This window comes from Mustelus asterias, chromosome 11 (genome assembly GCF_964213995.1).
Source record: "Mustelus asterias chromosome 11, sMusAst1.hap1.1, whole genome shotgun sequence".
NCBI lineage: Eukaryota > Metazoa > Chordata > Chondrichthyes > Carcharhiniformes > Triakidae > Mustelus > Mustelus asterias.
The window spans coordinates 16,748,750-16,766,376 of record NC_135811.1 but is presented as its reverse complement, the minus strand read 5'-3'; the positions used below and the strand labels follow the sequence as shown (position 1 = coordinate 16,766,376).

The following is a 17,627-nucleotide window of genomic DNA, read 5'->3' as shown; positions in this document are numbered from 1 at the left end:
CTCCTATTTGGAGAATTGAAACTCTGACTTCCCAGCGTTGTAACTTCTAGCAACCCTCTTGATACACACTCAGACCAGCTTGAAGTCAAAACCACTTCCCAAAGAATCAGGGAGAGAGAGAGTTTAGTTACTAGCAAGAAAATCACCAACAGCACAATTTTCATTCCAGGAAGGCAAGGAGAGCTGCTTCCAACTAGCCAGCAGAATTTACATTACCAGAGAGAAAAACAGAAACACTGCTTTTCAGTCTGATGTCTTCTAAAATAAGTTAGAAGTCTCAGAAAACCAGGTTAAAGTCCAACAGGTTTATTTGGTATCACAAGCTTTCAGAGCACTGCTCTTTCATCATGTGAGTGGAGAGTTGGGTTTACAAACATGGCATATATAGACAGAGACTCAATTGCAAGATAATGGCTGGAATGCGAGTCTTAACAGGTAGTCAATTCTTTACAGGTACAGACAATGCAAATGGGGAGAGGGATAATCACAGGTTAAAGACTTGTGAATTATCTCAAGCCAGGACAGTTAGTAGGATTTTGCAAGTCCAGGCCAAATGGTAAGGGTTACAAGTAGTGTGACATGAACCTAAGATCCCGATTGAGGCCGTCCTCATGCGTGCGGAACTTGGCTATCAGTTTCTGCTCAGCGATTCTGCGTTGTCGTGTGTCTTGAAGGCCGCCTTGGAGAACGCTTAACCAAAGATCAGAGGCTGAATGCCCTTGAATGCTGAAGTGTTCCCCGACAGGAAGGGAGAACTCCCGCCTGGTGATTGTCGTGCGGTGTCCATTCATCTGTTCATCTTCTAAACTAAGACAGCAGCCAGCAAACCAAAACTGAAAATGAAAGAACTGCTGTTGCCTGACCTATCAATCATTCTTTCTCCAATAATTCAGGGTCATAAAAAATCTCAAGTATCTGAGGCCCAGGGTAAAAATAAACAAAACCCCATTTAAACCATTGAAGAACAATAAAAGGACTTCTAACCAGACAGCCCAGCAACAATGAAAAAAAACCTGCTCACAAACTGCAGAGAACATGATTTCAGAAAAAAATAGATTTCTTAAAGGTACACTAGCGTCACAGTGACCCTGAACCTTTCCAATGGACACCGTGGTTGGTATTTTAAACCCCGCTGTTCATGTCCCCAACTATGACATGTGGTGTGTGGTCATCTTTAGAGTAGATGAAAAATTAATTAGAAGTGGTCAAGATGATTTTATTTTTAATCGCTACTGAGCCTGACACTTTTAACAATGAGATGATGTAATCTTATTCAGAGCAAACCCATTGAATCTTTGTATACATTTTCATATGATTTCAATTCCTATGTTTAAGTTTAAGTAGGTGCAGAAATTTGTGAAGTATATACTCAATGTGGTATGCCATTTAGGACTCAGATGAGAAGAAATGCATTCACTCAGAGAATGGTGAACCTGTGGCATTCTCTACCACAGAAGCCAGACCAAATCACATAATATATTTAAGAAGGAAATAGATAGATTTCTAGACTCCATGGGTGTCGAGGGGTATGGGGAGAGCGCTGTAGTATGGCATGGATATAGAGGATCAGCTACATTGAATGGCAGTACAGACTCAAAGGGCCGAATGGCCTACTCCTGTTCCTATGAGCCAGATTCTCCACTCCCGTTGCGGTGAAGGAGGTTTGGCTGAGTGCCAAATTCTCCATTCTTGCTGACAGTGGCAGCAGGGGATGAACGGTTGGAGAATTTTGGCCTATGTTTCTATAGGAGAAGGAGTAGGTCATTCAGTCCATCAAATTTGTTCTGTTGTTCACTAAAACTGTGGCTGAGATCGTACCTTAATTTAATCCACTCACTTCGCTCTGTATCCTTTTATCATTGTCCAGCAAGAATCTGTCAATCTCAGATTTAAAATGATGGGTCATTCCACATGTCTACTGCCCTTTACATGAAGATGTGTTTTTATACTTCTCTAAGATACAAATAATATTTCTGAATGAAATTATTTTCTTCAAAGAAGAGCTTAAACGTGTTGAGAGTAATGGCATCATTGATATGAACAATCGAGCAAACTCCCCTTAGCCGCTAGTTAAACGTATTGCTGTGCAGAGCACCAGGTCTTACAGATGCAGAAGGATCTTAAGTTTAGCTGAGCTAGCTTATCCCTTCCAGGCCACCAATTGGCCTCAGCACCCAAACTTTCCAGCAGCACTCACTATATAGTCTACAAGAGAAGACGTGCTGCCTCATCTTTCTCCATCTTGAGGCAGCACTGCTGCTCTTGGTAGCTATCCAGTGACTGCTGGAAAGTACACGCGAGTCCAAGCTGAGGATTGAACCAGGAATTTTCACCACCATAAATGAAATGTGCAGCTGAGGCATTTCTCCTTTCGTCGGTCGGCATCAATGAATCTACAAGATGGGTTAAATTGGACAATAAGAGGCATTGAGTATAAAAGCATGGATGTCATGGTCAACATTTATGAAATCACTGAATGGGCTACAGCGAGGGTATTGCGTTCAGTTCTGGGCACCAAATCTTAAGAAATTTGTCAAGACCTTGGAGACAGGGGCAGGGCAGGGGTTTATCAGAATGTTTCCAGGAATGAGGGACTTCAGTTATGTGGAGAGAATGGAGAAGCTGTGATTATTTTCTTTAGAGACAAATAAGGGGATATATAATAAGTGCTCAAAATTCCAGAGGGTTTTAATAGGGAGAAATTGTTGCCACAAACTGGAGGGCTGATAACCGGAACATAGATTTAATGTCATTGATTAAAAATCTAGGTGGGGGAGGGAAAGGAGTGAAATGAGATTTTCTTTAAACATAGCAAGTTGTTACTGCCTCAAAGGGTGGTTGGTGGCTGCAGATGCCATAGTAACTTCTGTGAGGGAATAGCACATATACTTAGAACATAGAACAGTACAGCACAGAACAGGCCCTTCGGCCCACGATGTTGTGCCGAGCTTTATCTGAAACCAAGATCAAGCTATCCCACTCCCTATCATCCTGCTGTGCTCCATGTGCCTATCCAATAACCGCTTAAATGTTCCTAAAGTGTCTGACTCCACTATCACTGCAGGCAGTCCATTCCACACCCCAACCACTCTCTGCGTAAAGAACCTACCTCTGATATCCTTCCTGTATCTCCCACCACGAACCCTATAGTTATGCCCCCTTGTAATAGCTCCATCCACCCGAGGAACGGGTCTTTGAACGTTCACTCTATCTATCCCCTTCATCATTTTATAAACCTCTATTAAGTCTCCCCTCAGCCTCCTCCGCTCCAGAGAGAACAGCCCTAGCTCCCTCAACCTTTCCTCATAAGACCTACCCTCCAAACCAGGCAGCATCCTGGTAAATCTCCTCTGCACTCTTTCCAGCGCTTCCACATCCTTCTTATAGTGAGGTGACCAGAACTGCACACAATATTCCAAATGTGGTCTCACCAAGGTCCTGTACAGTTGCAGCATACAAGGTCCTGTACAGTTGCAGCATACTTGAAAGACATTTGTAGAGCTATAGGGAAAGGGCAGGAGTGTGAGGCTAATGGAATAGCCCTTTCAAAGCATTGGCACATACCATGACTCAAATGGCCTCATGCTGTGTCGCGCAGGATTTCACACCTGAAGACCCCTGGTGGTAATCCAAATTTAATGTGTACAGGCACAGCAGGCAGAAAGATTAACTGGCTGTGCCTATAAGGCATGAAGAAAATCTTGGCAATTTTTCATTAGTTCCAGGCAGCTTCTTTCTAGGCATGGTGGGTCACATACAATAATTTGTTTTTTTAACAATACACAAACACTTGGCACAATTGGGCAAATGAAAATCTGGTTTGTACAATTCCTATTTTTTATTACTACTTTTTATTAATCTGAATTACCGGGGGCAATATGCAGATTAAAAACGTGGATTTAGGAACCTACCCTGACCAAGAGGGCAAATGAACTAATACCATTTGCACCTCCTGGCAACTTGACTCATCAGAAAACATAGGAATTGTGTATGTTAGTTCATGGAAACTTTGGAGAAAATGCAAATATCATAGTACTTTACTTATATAATAATTGGCAATGTTTTGTAATATCTTACATGAATAAAGTATATATTTGCAAAAAAACTTAACGTATTCAGTCAAGAGTGAAGATGTGTCCATTCAGGGAACTAGGTTACTACCAAAATAAAGCTGATAAACAAGGATTTTGTAATAGTAGTTGTAAGGGGTGTGTTACTGACAGGAGGGGTGTTGATTTTGTGACGATACTGTGTTTTTAAGAAGTGTATTTGAGCTATGTGCAGGATTGTTTTAACAGTCTGTTTGTTCTAACTGCTGCCACTGGGTCTATAACCGGCATCCTCTATTATTACTGCAGCAGTATAATTGTTAGAACGTTTGTTTTAATCTGAACTAATGCTGTTCTGATGATTTAATGATTTCCCCTGGGGATTTGCAGCATAGGACTTGATTAGGTTGATTGACATGTTACGTCATATAACTCCGTGGAGCAAAGATTATACAGAAAATTCAAATCAGATGCTGCTTGGAACTGTTAGAGACCCTCTCTGAAGTTGGAATCTGCCAAGAGATAAGTCTCTTTCTCGGAGATTCTGCTGCATGAGAGTCAGGTATCTGTCTGGATCTCTGTCCAGAGGTTTTAAAAGGCTGGAAATCTAGCATCCACGTGAGCATATTGGTTTTTTGGTGTTAACTGGTTTTGAAGCAGGGATTTATGTCTATGGGGGATACAGCTAAATTGGAAGAGATTGAGAACAATTAAGAATTATACTTTGTCATGTTCAAGTACTTTAATTGGTAAAAGTTATGCTACTTCTTTATTATATTTGTGTTCTTAGTTCGTTTTGATAAAAGCTTCCTAGTGGGTCAATTGAATCATACCTTATGCTCACCCTAATGCCAAAATCAAACGGAAAAGTTTGGGTCTAGGCTAACTTCATAATATACCCTGGAGTTTCTGATCTGTCCCTACAGCAGAGACTGGTAGCCAAGTTCCGCACACATGAGGACGGCCTCCACCAGGATCTTGGGTTCATGTCACACTATCTGTAACCCCCCTGACTTGCTTAGGCTTGCAAAATCTCACTAACTGTCCTGTCTGGAGACAATACACATCTCTTTAACCTGTGCTTAACCCTCTCTCCACTCACATTGTCTGTACCTTTGAGACTTGATTACCTGTAAAGACTCTCATTCCAACCATTATTTTGTAAATTGCGTTTGTGTCTTTATATGCCCTGTTTGTGAACAGAACTCCCACTCACCTGACGAAGGGGCAGCGCTCCGAAAGCTTGTGGCTTTTGCTACCAAATAAACCTGTTGGACTTTAACCTGGTGTTGTGACACTTTTTACTGTGCCTAACAATTTATACAGCACTAATTTCTCCTCCTACAACCCTTCTGTAAACAGAAAGGTGTTTTTGATTTGTTCCCCCCTCCCCCCCGATAAACAATGGCAAACTTCCCCATCCCTCGGTTTTGGTGTGATCCAATTTTTATTAGTAACCCCATAACAAACTTGAGTTAGGATGAACTCAGAAAAGGTTAATTTATTTGTGCGCACACACACACACAAAGAACAGCAAGGTGGCAACATTGCTCTCTTTGCATTCATACAGTAAGAGGGATAGAGAAAATAAAAATTTGTAGAGCAAGGCTACAAGGAAAATAATTATCGTTTAGGTGAGTTCCAGAGTCCAGAAGTTCAACGGGTACCCCTTCATGGAGGTCAGTGGGTTGAAAACCAATGCTGTGTAATTCACTTTTCAGGTTATTAATCTTGGGCTTCTATCAGTGTGGGTGTTGAATAATTTCTAGTTTAGATGATATTTTTACCTTGAAGGCTTTCTTCTTTCTCCAAATTATGCCACTAGAGTATAACCTAGCTTGATAAGCTCGCCTAGAGCGAAATAATTGAACACACACAAGGTTGCAATAAGATAGGGTGGAATGTTCTAATTCAGTGAAGGCTTAAAAAAGCTCCAGTAGATTGGCAGTTCATTATACATCCTGCCTGATTGAGCGAAATGTACAACATGTAACCGATCCACACAACTGCCGGTTTTATTCCCCTGTCAAAGTTGAAAGTTCCATCTATGGTTCCCACACAATGTGCTGAATGACCCTACGATCTGCACCAAAGGGTAAATTGAAGAAACAGAAAAAATGGCTTTGCCCATTCGAGTGGAAGCAAATCTTTAAACAGCACAAGTCTTAATTGCTGTCAAACCTCTTTAGGACTGAAAATTAACTTTTACCAAGTGTGGAATCTCAATCCGGCAGCTTTTAATTGTAGCTGGAGGTTTCGGAAAATAAAGATCTTGCATGATTTTCCTTCTGAATCCTATATTCACTTTCTGTGCCTGATGTCACTGTATTAAATATTCCAACTGATACATCCTGATTTACATTCTGCATTCCTTAATTCTTCAGACTGGTTAGTTGAGATACACAGTTCTTTGTCCTGTTCGTACAGATCCCACACACCACACTAAAGCTCCATGGAGGTGTGTGTGCAACTGTGACAAAGGCTCGGCACGGTTTGTGTCATTGACCGCAAAATCAAAAAATGTGTTTGTCCATAGATCTCTGAAGGCGGAAAGGCAGGTGGATAGGGTGGTGAAAAGGGCATATGGCGCACTCGTCATTTTCAATCAGGGTATAGATTACAAAAGCAGAGAGGTCATGATGGAGTTGTATAGAACTTTGGTGAGGCCACAGCTGGAGTACTGTGTGCAGTTCTGGTCGTCACATTATAGGAAGAATGTGAACGCACTGGAGGGGGTGTAGAGGGGATTTACCAGGCTGCTACCTTGGATGTAACATTTAAGTTATGAAACAAGGTTGAGTAGGCTTGGGTTGTTTTCTCTGGAGCAGAGAAGACTGAGGGGCAACCTTATTGAGGTGTTGAAGATTATGAGGGGCATGGACAGGATGGATAGGGAGCAGCTGTTTCCCTTAGTTGAAGGGTAAGTTATGAGGGGACACAAGTTAAAAGTGAGGAGTGGGAGATTTTGGGGGGGGGGGGGGGGGGATTTGAGGAAAAACCTTTTTACCCAGAGGGTGGTGACGGTCTGGAATGCACTGCCTGGGAGGGTGGTGGAGGCGGGTTGCCTCACATCCTTTAAAATTTACCTGGATGAGTACTTGGCACGCCATAACATTCAAGGCTATGGACCAAGTGCTGGAAAGTGGGATTAGGTGGGCAGTTCAGGCCTTTCATGCGTCAGTGCAGATTCGATGGGCTGAAGAGCCTCTTCTGCACTGTAGTATTCCGTGATTCTGTCCCATTGTTTTGTGTTGCAGTTAAGCCGAGACATTCGTAGAAGTGTGAAAATTGTCTCATAATGCCACCTCATAGATGCTAGGAACAAGACTGCAGTACAACTGGGACACTCCAAACAAAAACGTATAAACACTTAAAATTCTAACATTTTATTGCAACTCTTTAAAACAATGAAATGCAACAGAGGGGAAATGATAAAATTACATAAAGAAAAGCTATTTATTGCAACAGCAAGTACAAAGAGCATAAAAACAGCAACTAGAAACTTTACAAAACCATGAGCATAGTTCAGCAGTGTGTGTGTGAAAGATACCTGAAGCAGATTTCATTTTAAAAAAACACATAGTAACGAAGATATAATAGAAGCGCAATTTACTGGGAGGAATAGATCTACAATGGCCACTTCCTAAATGCCATGGATTGTGTAACTAAATTTATCTCAGCTTAAACTCAGAGGCAGGATAAAGAATAGCTCCAAAAGTTGACCAAATGAAATGCAGTCACCACCTAGAGTTTAGTATGATGAATATATGCACTACCTGCATAATTCACATCTGTAGATAAGAAGTGTACAACTTAAGGTCAATCGACTAGAAATCAAGTTCACGCATTTTTATCCATGTGTAGTATCATCTTCCACAAAATCTTTAGCTTGTTCAGCCGTGATCACGTCAATGTGACTGACCTGTAAAACAGATCATTTTCCTTTTAAAGTAAGCAAACTACATAAAGTACAAGATGTATACGAATCTGAACAGAACGATTGTACAAATAGCACAGTAACCGAAAGAAAGCATTAAGGCGGCAGACAAAATAATATCATGAAGGGTGTGCAAGTGAAAATATAGAAATGTTCGACCCTTTAAATATTGTAGCGGTGAAGTTAATGTGCTGTAGTGCTTTTCATTTGCATTCCAAATTTCTTTCGAAACAAGATTTTTTGACACTGCAAATGGAGGCACAGCACTTTATCATTCACATTGTGCACCAACTGAAAGTTCCTGTGGTGGTACCTTATTGATTCCAAATCTGGCCAGTTACTTAGGGATCTAATTGTTATACAAATTTAATTATCTTTAACTTATTAATGTTACGAATCAGGGAAAGATGGGAATGAATTGTGCAAATCTGGTGAAAACCTAGTTAACTGATGGCAATCCATTATCTCTGGAAACGCAGGCCACATGGATGTTCAGAGTTTTCTTTTTACAGAACCAACCCAGTCAATAATGGATCATGGAGATAACTTAAAATATGGCAAAGCAAGTTTAATATTGTCAAGGTAGCCTTTCTAGGGGCTTGATAAAACTCAGCTTAGCCGTTCATCACTGGGTCTCCAGTTTTAGAACATGTCAGTGACAGAACTAGTTGTCCTGTGGCAACAAGTCCGACACCTTTAATAAAATACCAACATTTAGTAGATCGCATTCCTCAATAACCTCCAACATCCAGCTAGACCATGAACTGACACTAGTGTAGCAGTTACACAAGAATGCAGTGGGATAAAGAGGGATTGATATGGCGACAAAAGATGAAAACAAAGTTAACTTTGAATAACCGTTTCAAGGCTGCTGATCAGAATAGTCTTCTAAAAAAATGGGACTTGGATACGTCATTATAATTCTCCTTTACTCCAAAAAAAGGGGAAACAATTATCCACCAACACTCAATTTAAAAGGCTTTTCAAACAAACAGCAATGCCAAGCTTCCAAAATAATAATTGGATAATTTATAGCAAGATCCTTTAATCCAAAATCTTCTAAATGAATATATTTAATACAATTAAAACTGAGTGGCATAAATTCAACAAGCACTTTTTTATTTTCAGAAGACAAAAATCAAATTCTAAATGCATTCTTATCCAAAATAATCAGCAGGTCAATTAAAGGATGTATTCTACTTTCCATGCTACAATTATTCTTTGCAATATTCCAGCAAAGAAAAATCATCATTTCCTTTTTGCTACATACATGAAACTAATTAACACAAGGCTCTTTGTGTTTGCAAATCTGATTAGCTCGGCATTAGGAACATTCAAATCAGAATGGCAGTGAGAGTGGCTGAAGGGGTGGTGAAGAAGCACAGGTAGGTGCATCCAATGATATGCCATCCTATCCCAACTCACGGGCTGAGCTTCTTGCTTCTTTTCTTAAAGTAGTTCTTACATTGGATTAGGTGCGGGAGAAGGAACGTTAAGTGCTCCTTGAAGTGTAGTGCTTTAAGCTCCAATGCACTGTATTAGTCAGCAACAGGATTGAGCCATGCAATTACTATGTGTCATAGAGTAAACCCCTGTTCAAAACTATCCTTCCATTCAATTGAGACCAAAGTTTGCTGCTCTAGACCAAATAAAAAGGTAATGCAAAACCATCTTCTTGACTAAAATATATACTCAATGCGGAAGGACCACAACAGAAAATGGTTTCATATTCTTAAAGTCTAGCTGTTCAAGATCATGGATAACACCCAGTTCATATGGGGCCTGGCCGACATCAATCTATTACAAAGCCACGCTGTCAGCAAACTTTAGCTAATTGTTAGCCGGCAAACACAATCTGGTTTAACCGGTTCTTGAATGCTGGTTCCTTTCAGGAAGTGGAGATGTCTCCCCACCCCCGGTGTTGGACTGGGCTGGACAAGATGAGAGGTCACATGGCACCAAGTTATATTCCAACAGGTTTATTTGAAACCAAAAGCTTTCGGAACGCTGCTTCTTCGTCACTTCACCTGACAAGGAGCAGTGCTCCGAAAGCTTGTGATTTCAAATAAATCTGTGGGACTATAACCTGGTGTTGTGTGACCTCTTATCCTTTCCGGAAGGTGGTTGACTTCTAAGGACCTCTTCATACACCCCCCCTCAAAGACACAATTTTGTGTCCTATCACTTTCTGGTGCATCTTATGAGTATAATCCAAAACGTACAAACATATTCCTGCTTCCCACTTTAAAAAATATTTTTTAAACTGACCGAATAGCTTTCCCAATAAATCCTGAATGTAAAAATGAATAGATTACGGCGTCCAGTTTACATGGTGTAAAGTTACCTTGTTCCTGAATTTCACTCCATAAAACTTGTCTGCTGATTCAAGCAATTCTGGCCTGAATGTAGTGGTAATGAACTGGGCATGTGCAGAGAGTTCAGAAATCATATCTATTGTGTAAAACATGAAAAAAAAAATTAATAGCGAGGAAAAATGAGCATGATTTCACTGTATAAAAGCATGAAGTAACAAGTAAGACTACTACACATTATAAAGGAAACTAGCTCTTTTATAAAGTGGACCCGACACACTGAATCAGAGGGACCACTTTCCAGCTGGTACACTCAGTACTTATTATGTCCAACACATGGGCACAGCCACCGAAACACCATAACAGCAGCACATGTGCCAGATCGATTAAAATAAATCTGAGGTCACAGGTTTATGAAGTTTTGCTGTCAAGTACTTGAAAAGCAAGACAACTTATTTGTCTATTTTATCTTGCTTCCAACAGAATGTGAGGCTACACGTGTACATGCAGGGTCAGGCTCTTTGCCAGTGGACCCGTGATAACCAAAAATCATCCACCATGGAGGGCTTCATCAAGTTATTTATTTCAATTCTCTCTCAAACTACCCCAGCAAACATATTGGCTCTTACCATGGAATCTTAACTCCAGTCATGGCAACACCTCAGACACTTGAAGAGGTGCCAAGGCAGCCATTTTCACGTGCAAAACGTGGAGTGAGTATCGGCAGCCTAATGAACTAAAGGGCATGTCGAATCGAGCTAAATCCTATCCTCACTAATTATCTAAATGTGCACCTTTCAAACTGGGGGTTGGGGGTGGATATGAATAAATAAGGTCAATGAATAGAATTCTGAAGAGTCCTTGCTGAAATGTCCTCCCTGACACAGTTTACCAAGGCTCTGTATCACCCTAATTTCCATTATAGTATGAAGTATGTTACTTCATTGAAGGAAGCCACTCCACCCCGTTGTACCGAGCTAGCTCTTTTGAAATAGATATCCCCTACTCTTTTCCCAGAGCCTTGAAGGTTTAAGTTTATTTATTTGTCCAAGTAAGGCTTACATTAACACTGCAATGAAGTTACTGTGAAATTCCCCTAGTCGCCACAGTCCGGCGCCTGTTCGGGTCAATGTACCTAATCAGCACGTCTTTCAGAATGTGGGAGGAAACCAGAGCAAACCCACGCAGACAAGGGGAGAATGTGCAAACTCCACACAGACAGTGACCCAAGCCGGGAATCGATCCCGGGTCCCTGACGCTGTGAAGCAGCAGTGCTAACCACTGTGCCACCCCATGATGCCATCAGGATGAGGTAAAGTTTGTGAAGAAATGGGTATATGATGTCACCTATAACATTAAGTCACTCTTCGCAGATGGCAGCTTTATGTGACAGTGAATGCTATGGTTTAACATGACAATGAGGGCGATTTTCCATTTCACGATGCCTCTTTGGAAGGGAGCCCCACCTGGTGGTAGAGCAGATCAGAAATGAGGACGTTTGATTCCAGTAAGCTTACTGACTGTTTGTTTAAATGGTCAGAAACTCATGTACAACACATCCATGTCTCAGTCCTAATGGTCACAGTTCACGATTAGGATCGGGGAATTGAGAAACTACCCATCATTAATTACCCAACTATAAGTGTGTTCTCTATCTGTCTCAGGGCTTTAATTTTGGTCGAGGCATTTAAACTGTAACAAGTTTTTCACATACATGAAACTTGTCTCTGCAGAGTTAGTAACAAATTATTTTTTATTATGCTTTCCCATTCCAAATTTAATTATATTTTCTTTCTTCAGAGTTGCAATCAAGAACAGTTCGGGGACTCTTAACAACTCACTTCACTGGTGGCGTTACAACTGTAACAACTTGCATCCATACTACACTCCCACATGTAATATGAAATCATACACCTGTCTTGATAAAAATTTGATTTGTAAAACACATTTTAGACATTTAGAATGGTTAGTTCAAGTTTGATCTGATCAGGTCTTAGATTACACGGATCAAACCATTGGCATAACTGCTCAGTACCAGAAAAGGATCAGCACAAGTCAACTTTTCAGCAACCTGGGTAAAAGATTTCATGAAACATTACCAGCAAAGTTCAGGAGGATAAATTATTTCTCTCCCACACAAACCTTCTAACACAAAGCAATGTTTACTGTAATGCAAACCTGACCTTGAGCATGCAACAGCATGGTGAATATAAAAAGTAGACTCTTCTACAGTTTGCACATGATGTGGCAGCTATAGTATCACAGGTAGGCTTACATTAACACTGCAATGAAGTTACTGTGAAAATCTCCTAGTCGGCACAGTCTGGCGCCTGTTTGGGTCAATGCACCTAACCAGCACGTCTTTCAGAATGTGGGAGGAAGCCGGAGCACCTGGAAGAAACCCACGTCGACACGGGGAGAACACAGACAGTGACCCAAGCCGGGAATCGAACCCGGGTCCCTGGCGCTGTGAAGCAGCAGTGCTAACCATTGTGCCACCGTGCCGCCCCAACAATTTTAAGTCCGAGATTGACCGATTTTTGCTGGACAGGCACATAAACAAAGATGGAGCAAAGGCATGTGGACAGAGTTACTCGACAAGATGACATTGGATGGCTCGAGGGCCTGAATATACCACAAAGTAGCATCTTGTCACACGTATGCCATTCCTTTCAGTAGCCTCACCAAGACTTACCTCGGCACTGAGCAACAGTAATGGGCAGCTCCACAACAGGCCAACTTACAAACTCTCAGTTGGGTTTTAATATTTCTATCATTCCAGCTGCTGGATCAATAGTCATACACAAACTACACAACACACATGAAGCGCGCACACCCTAAAAAAAAGAAAATCACAAAGCAAGCTTCTTTGGAAACATTTACCTGAAACAGCTTTTCGGTGCTGAGCATCCAGTGCCTGGTCAATCTCATCAAAGAGGTAAAAGGGAGCTGGGTCACATTTCTGAATTGCAAAGATTAAAGCAAGTGCCACTAGAGATTTTTGACCCCCAGAAAGCTGCTGCATTTCTCTCATCTCTCCCTGCTTCCCCGTAAAAGACACCTGACAACAAAGGAAAGAAAATTAAGATACAGAACAGCAAAACTCTGGTCAGAGGATTGAAAAATCTGTCAAGCAACAGAGATATACAACATACTCACTAACGGTATATTTTGGGCAGCTCAATCTCACACTCTGTGGTTAAGTTAAATGACATGAATGAATCAGAGGATGCAATGATTTAAGTGTTGAACTAAAAGGTCTCACATAGCAAAGCACAATGTTGAAGGAGTTGACCAGTTTAGAGACAACCCCAGAGCTCATCCTGATTAGAAAAGAATCTAGAAAGATTAACCAGATATCAGATGCTCAGAAATTAGAAAACAAATGTCATGTCTTGTAGATATTGAGAAATCATGCAAGTTTTGAGGTTCGAGCTTTCCAGAGGTGATGCATTCTTATAAAACCTTGAATCTAACTTTGGACAATCACCATCCCCTCTCCCCAGGTCTAAGGTTAATCTAATCTTAGATTTACAGTAAATTGATCATCCGATTTCTAGCACAGTTTTGTGAATATCTCCAATATGGTTCATTCCAAATTTATAAAACTGAATTACCAGTTCACCAGAGTAAAGAGAGAGGAGCAATTGACAGAGCGACCTAACCACAATAGATTAATCGATTCTGAAAACTGTGAAGGATCTCACAACAAAAAATAAATGATGGCAAGCTTAGAAAAGGATTAAACTGCAGAGTGCAACCAAGTTCATTACTTACCCGAATTCCAACTCCTGTGAATTGGTCAACAGACGGAACACTGCTCTGAGATGCGCTCCCTTCACCCTCATCCTGTGACTGGCTTCCTTCCACATCACCTTTCTTCATGACCAGTGATGCTTTACCACCTGGCACTAACTTTGTGAATACCTCACTGAAATTCTTAGACACCTGGTCACAGAAACATCATGATTCAGTAGGCAAGCACATGTTATTGGAGGGAAAAAATGTGATGCCAATCATTCATTCTTCTTTTTCAAACTTATGGACACACAAAGAAGAACATTAAGAATTAACATTAATTAACATTAACACACACATTAAGAACATACGGCATCATTAAGTTCCTTCTAGAGACTGGTACAGTGGAAAAAACTTGGGGAGATGAGATTAACTGGTTTACTAAGCACAATTAAATTTGGGAAGCATTTCAGCCTTAAGATCTAAAAGCTTTGCACCATCAACAAGCGATTACGGCACAGAACATCCTCAGCTGGAACCAAAAGCAGCACAGATCAATAGAAACAGTTTAGAGTCTAGTTAATGCACTTGCGTATTCTCCCAGGAGATAAACATTAGGCCAGAGAGTTTGGATAGTAAGTGCTTGCATAAGCACAAGTATCTACATCACATGGGTTGCAGCAGTTCATGTTTATTTTTAAACAAAGGGCAGTAAAAGTAAGTGTACAGCTGGCTATAAAGATTTAAACTTGCATGATTTACATCATTCAAATACATGTTTTGGGATGTGGGCTTTGCTGGCGAGGTAGTGATGGGATGCCTTCTTGAACCACTGCAATCCCTGAGGGAAAAGGTAAACCCACAATGCTGTTAGGAAGGGGGTTCCAGGATTTGACCCAGTGACAATGAAGGAACAGAAATATATTTCCAAGTCAGGATGGTGGGTGACTCTCAAATTTATAACTCATTTTGTCATTCAGTCATACTGAAAGTTTGCAGCTTTTTTAAACTTAATGGGGCATTCAAGCTTACAACCACAGACTACTTTATAAAGATTTTGGCCATCTTCAGAGCAAGTGGAAAGCACTCAAAACAAAATAATAAACCTAGTGATTAAAAAAAAACACACATTCCAACTCCCATCCCCCGGGGGAAGTGGAATCTTTCAGGTAGATTCTTTAGAAATAAGGCAGTCATTGGCCTCTTGCCTATGTGGCAATTATGCATGTTTGAGCTTTGACAGTCAGAGTGGGTAGGTTATTCAAGCATGGGCAAATACAGCTGAGTTCAATCTTGTCTCATTTCTTTTATCCATTCTCACCATGTGGACATCACTGCCAAGGACTGCATTGGTTGTCTATCCTTAGACGTTGGAGGCGTGTTTTCTTTGAGATTATTTATAGCAGTTTGACACCACTTCAGAATGCAGTTAAAGAGGCAGCCACCTCGGTGTGGGTCCAGAGTTACAGACCTTACCCGGTTTTATCTATATGTATTGGTAGTGACATCAGTGAACCAACTGCATATTTACAAATCTTCATACTTTTAAATGATCAGAAGGGGTGGCTGAGTTTTTACCCATTTCCACAAACCAGTTAATTTCACACCAGACCTGAAGCGCTAACTCTTGTTTCTTTCCACAGATGATGTCCGAGCTGCTAAGATCTTCCAGCCTATTTTTGTTTTTATGTCAGATTTCTAGGCATCCCCAGTATTTTGCTTTTCAGTTCATTTTACACTCGTGTTTTACCTGTTTGAAGGTAAGCTGAATGGCTTCATACTTTCTCAACTCCAGTACGTTCATAAGTTCCATGATGGATTTGTGACCCCGGTCAAGCTCCTCCTGGCGTTTCATAAGTTTCTCCTTCTGTTCAGAGAAATTCACAAACTGGTCCAAGGCTTTCTTGTTGACGTGGCTGTACTTTTTCAACTCCTGATTACACTGCTCCAGCTTGCGGAACAGCTGCAAATGACAGGGAGCAAACAGAAAACACAAAGAAATATGCTTAGAAAAGGCAAAGCAGTAAAAGTAGTATTGGTTCAACCGCAACTATGGATTACAAATTGTTGTCAAACAAAAAGCCAGCAATCTCAGTCACGTTCACATGACAGGCATAACAAACTCTACACATTATTATTTTTCACTGAAAGAAAATTAGAATGGATTTAGTAATTTTCAATAGCTTTCCAGAATTACAGGTAAAGCTGCTGCACTACGCCTTTAGATAGTATGAGCCATTCAACAGAATGAGCTCTGTCAAGCATTACCTGACTACTAACTCCAAAAGAAATTGGGGGCGATTCTCCCACCCAAAAAAAAAAATTAAGAGCCCAAACGGGCAGGAAAACGGAAGATTTTCCCACCTGTTGTTCGGGTGAACTTATTCAATTGAATTGGCACTGCCTAGGGTGCCAGGCTGGCATTCCCCCCCCCCCCCGCTGCCCCAGTTCTGTTACTTTTAATAGGATGACTAAACAATTCAGATTACAGCTATCACAAGATGTGCCTTCAAGCAATTTTCTTTAGCCTATGTCGTCATCTCAATGTGTCAGCTTCAATGTTCAATTAACACATTGGATGATTTATAACGCATGGTGGATCCCCAAAAAGCTAATATTTGCAAAAGTTAAACATTTTTTAAAAATATTGAAATACAAGAACCTTGCGTAAAACCTTTTACCCCTTGATGTACACCCTTTCTTTCCTCTACTGGTTGATTACTTTGACCATTTCTGTTCAAGCGTGCAGTGCTGATAGCATCATCAGGAAAACCAGCCAAGCAAGTGTGCAAGGGAGCTAAATTAGCATCAGCAGAGATGCAGTCATTTCTTCAGCAATAAGGCTATTTCAATTAGGCATTATCTCAATTCCCTCACTGCTGTCTAGCTCAGCAACTCCCAACACTTGTTCCTCTCAATGAAGTCATCAGTCCACACGGCAAAAATAAATTGAAATAGTACAGAAAAAATAAGATGTAATCTACATGCGTCAGTTTGATTCAAAGCTATACACTGTGAAGTACTCTGGGATGTTTGAGAACGCAGTGCGTCACTTTGCATAAGCAAGTCTTCTAGTCAGGTTAAATTACAAGTCCTTGCAATGATTTTTATTTACATTGAAAAAAATATAGAGAGGTGGCTTGAAATTTCCAGAAGCTTTTTCAATCGGTGCGAGTGCATAGCTTTTAGTGTATGAAAAGCATTTATTACTGCAGTTAAAAAATTGCATTGTTTAGCCAGGAGCATATCGTAGCAACGCAAGCACAGCTGCATTATGGCATGTCTTGCCTTGAAGCTCAGGGAAAGTAGAACAGACAGGACTGCTGGCCAGTGGCATCATGCTACCACCCACCTGTTTGTCTCACGTCAGCATGGACAAGGAGCACCCCCTCCACACTAGAATTGATACTTGCAAAGTGTGGATGGGGAGACACAATAGGGCGGCACGGTAGCACAGTGGTTAGCACTGCTGCTTTACAGCTCCAGGGTCCCGGGTTCGATTCCCGGCTCGGGTCACTGTCTGTGTGGAGTTTGCACATTCTCCTCGTGTCTGCGTGGGTTTCCTCCGGGTGCTCCGATTTCCTCCCACAG

The 17,627-nt window shown here is 41.0% G+C and overlaps 1 protein-coding gene across 1 annotated transcript in view; it reads right to left on the bottom strand.

The window, feature by feature from the left end:
• Positions 1-7,419: 7,419 nt before the first annotated feature.
• smc3 (structural maintenance of chromosomes 3) overlaps positions 7,420-17,627 on the bottom strand; it is a 94,446-nt gene continuing 84,238 nt past the window's right edge. The window contains exons 25-29 of the mRNA XM_078223190.1: positions 15,787-15,999; positions 14,076-14,246; positions 13,182-13,359; positions 10,331-10,437; positions 7,420-7,971 (exon numbers count right to left, since the gene is read on the bottom strand). Of these exons, the coding sequence (XP_078079316.1) occupies positions 7,900-7,971; positions 10,331-10,437; positions 13,182-13,359; positions 14,076-14,246; positions 15,787-15,999 (741 nt within the window). The 3' untranslated portion in view covers positions 7,420-7,899. The remainder of the gene's footprint in view (positions 7,972-10,330; positions 10,438-13,181; positions 13,360-14,075; positions 14,247-15,786; positions 16,000-17,627) is intronic.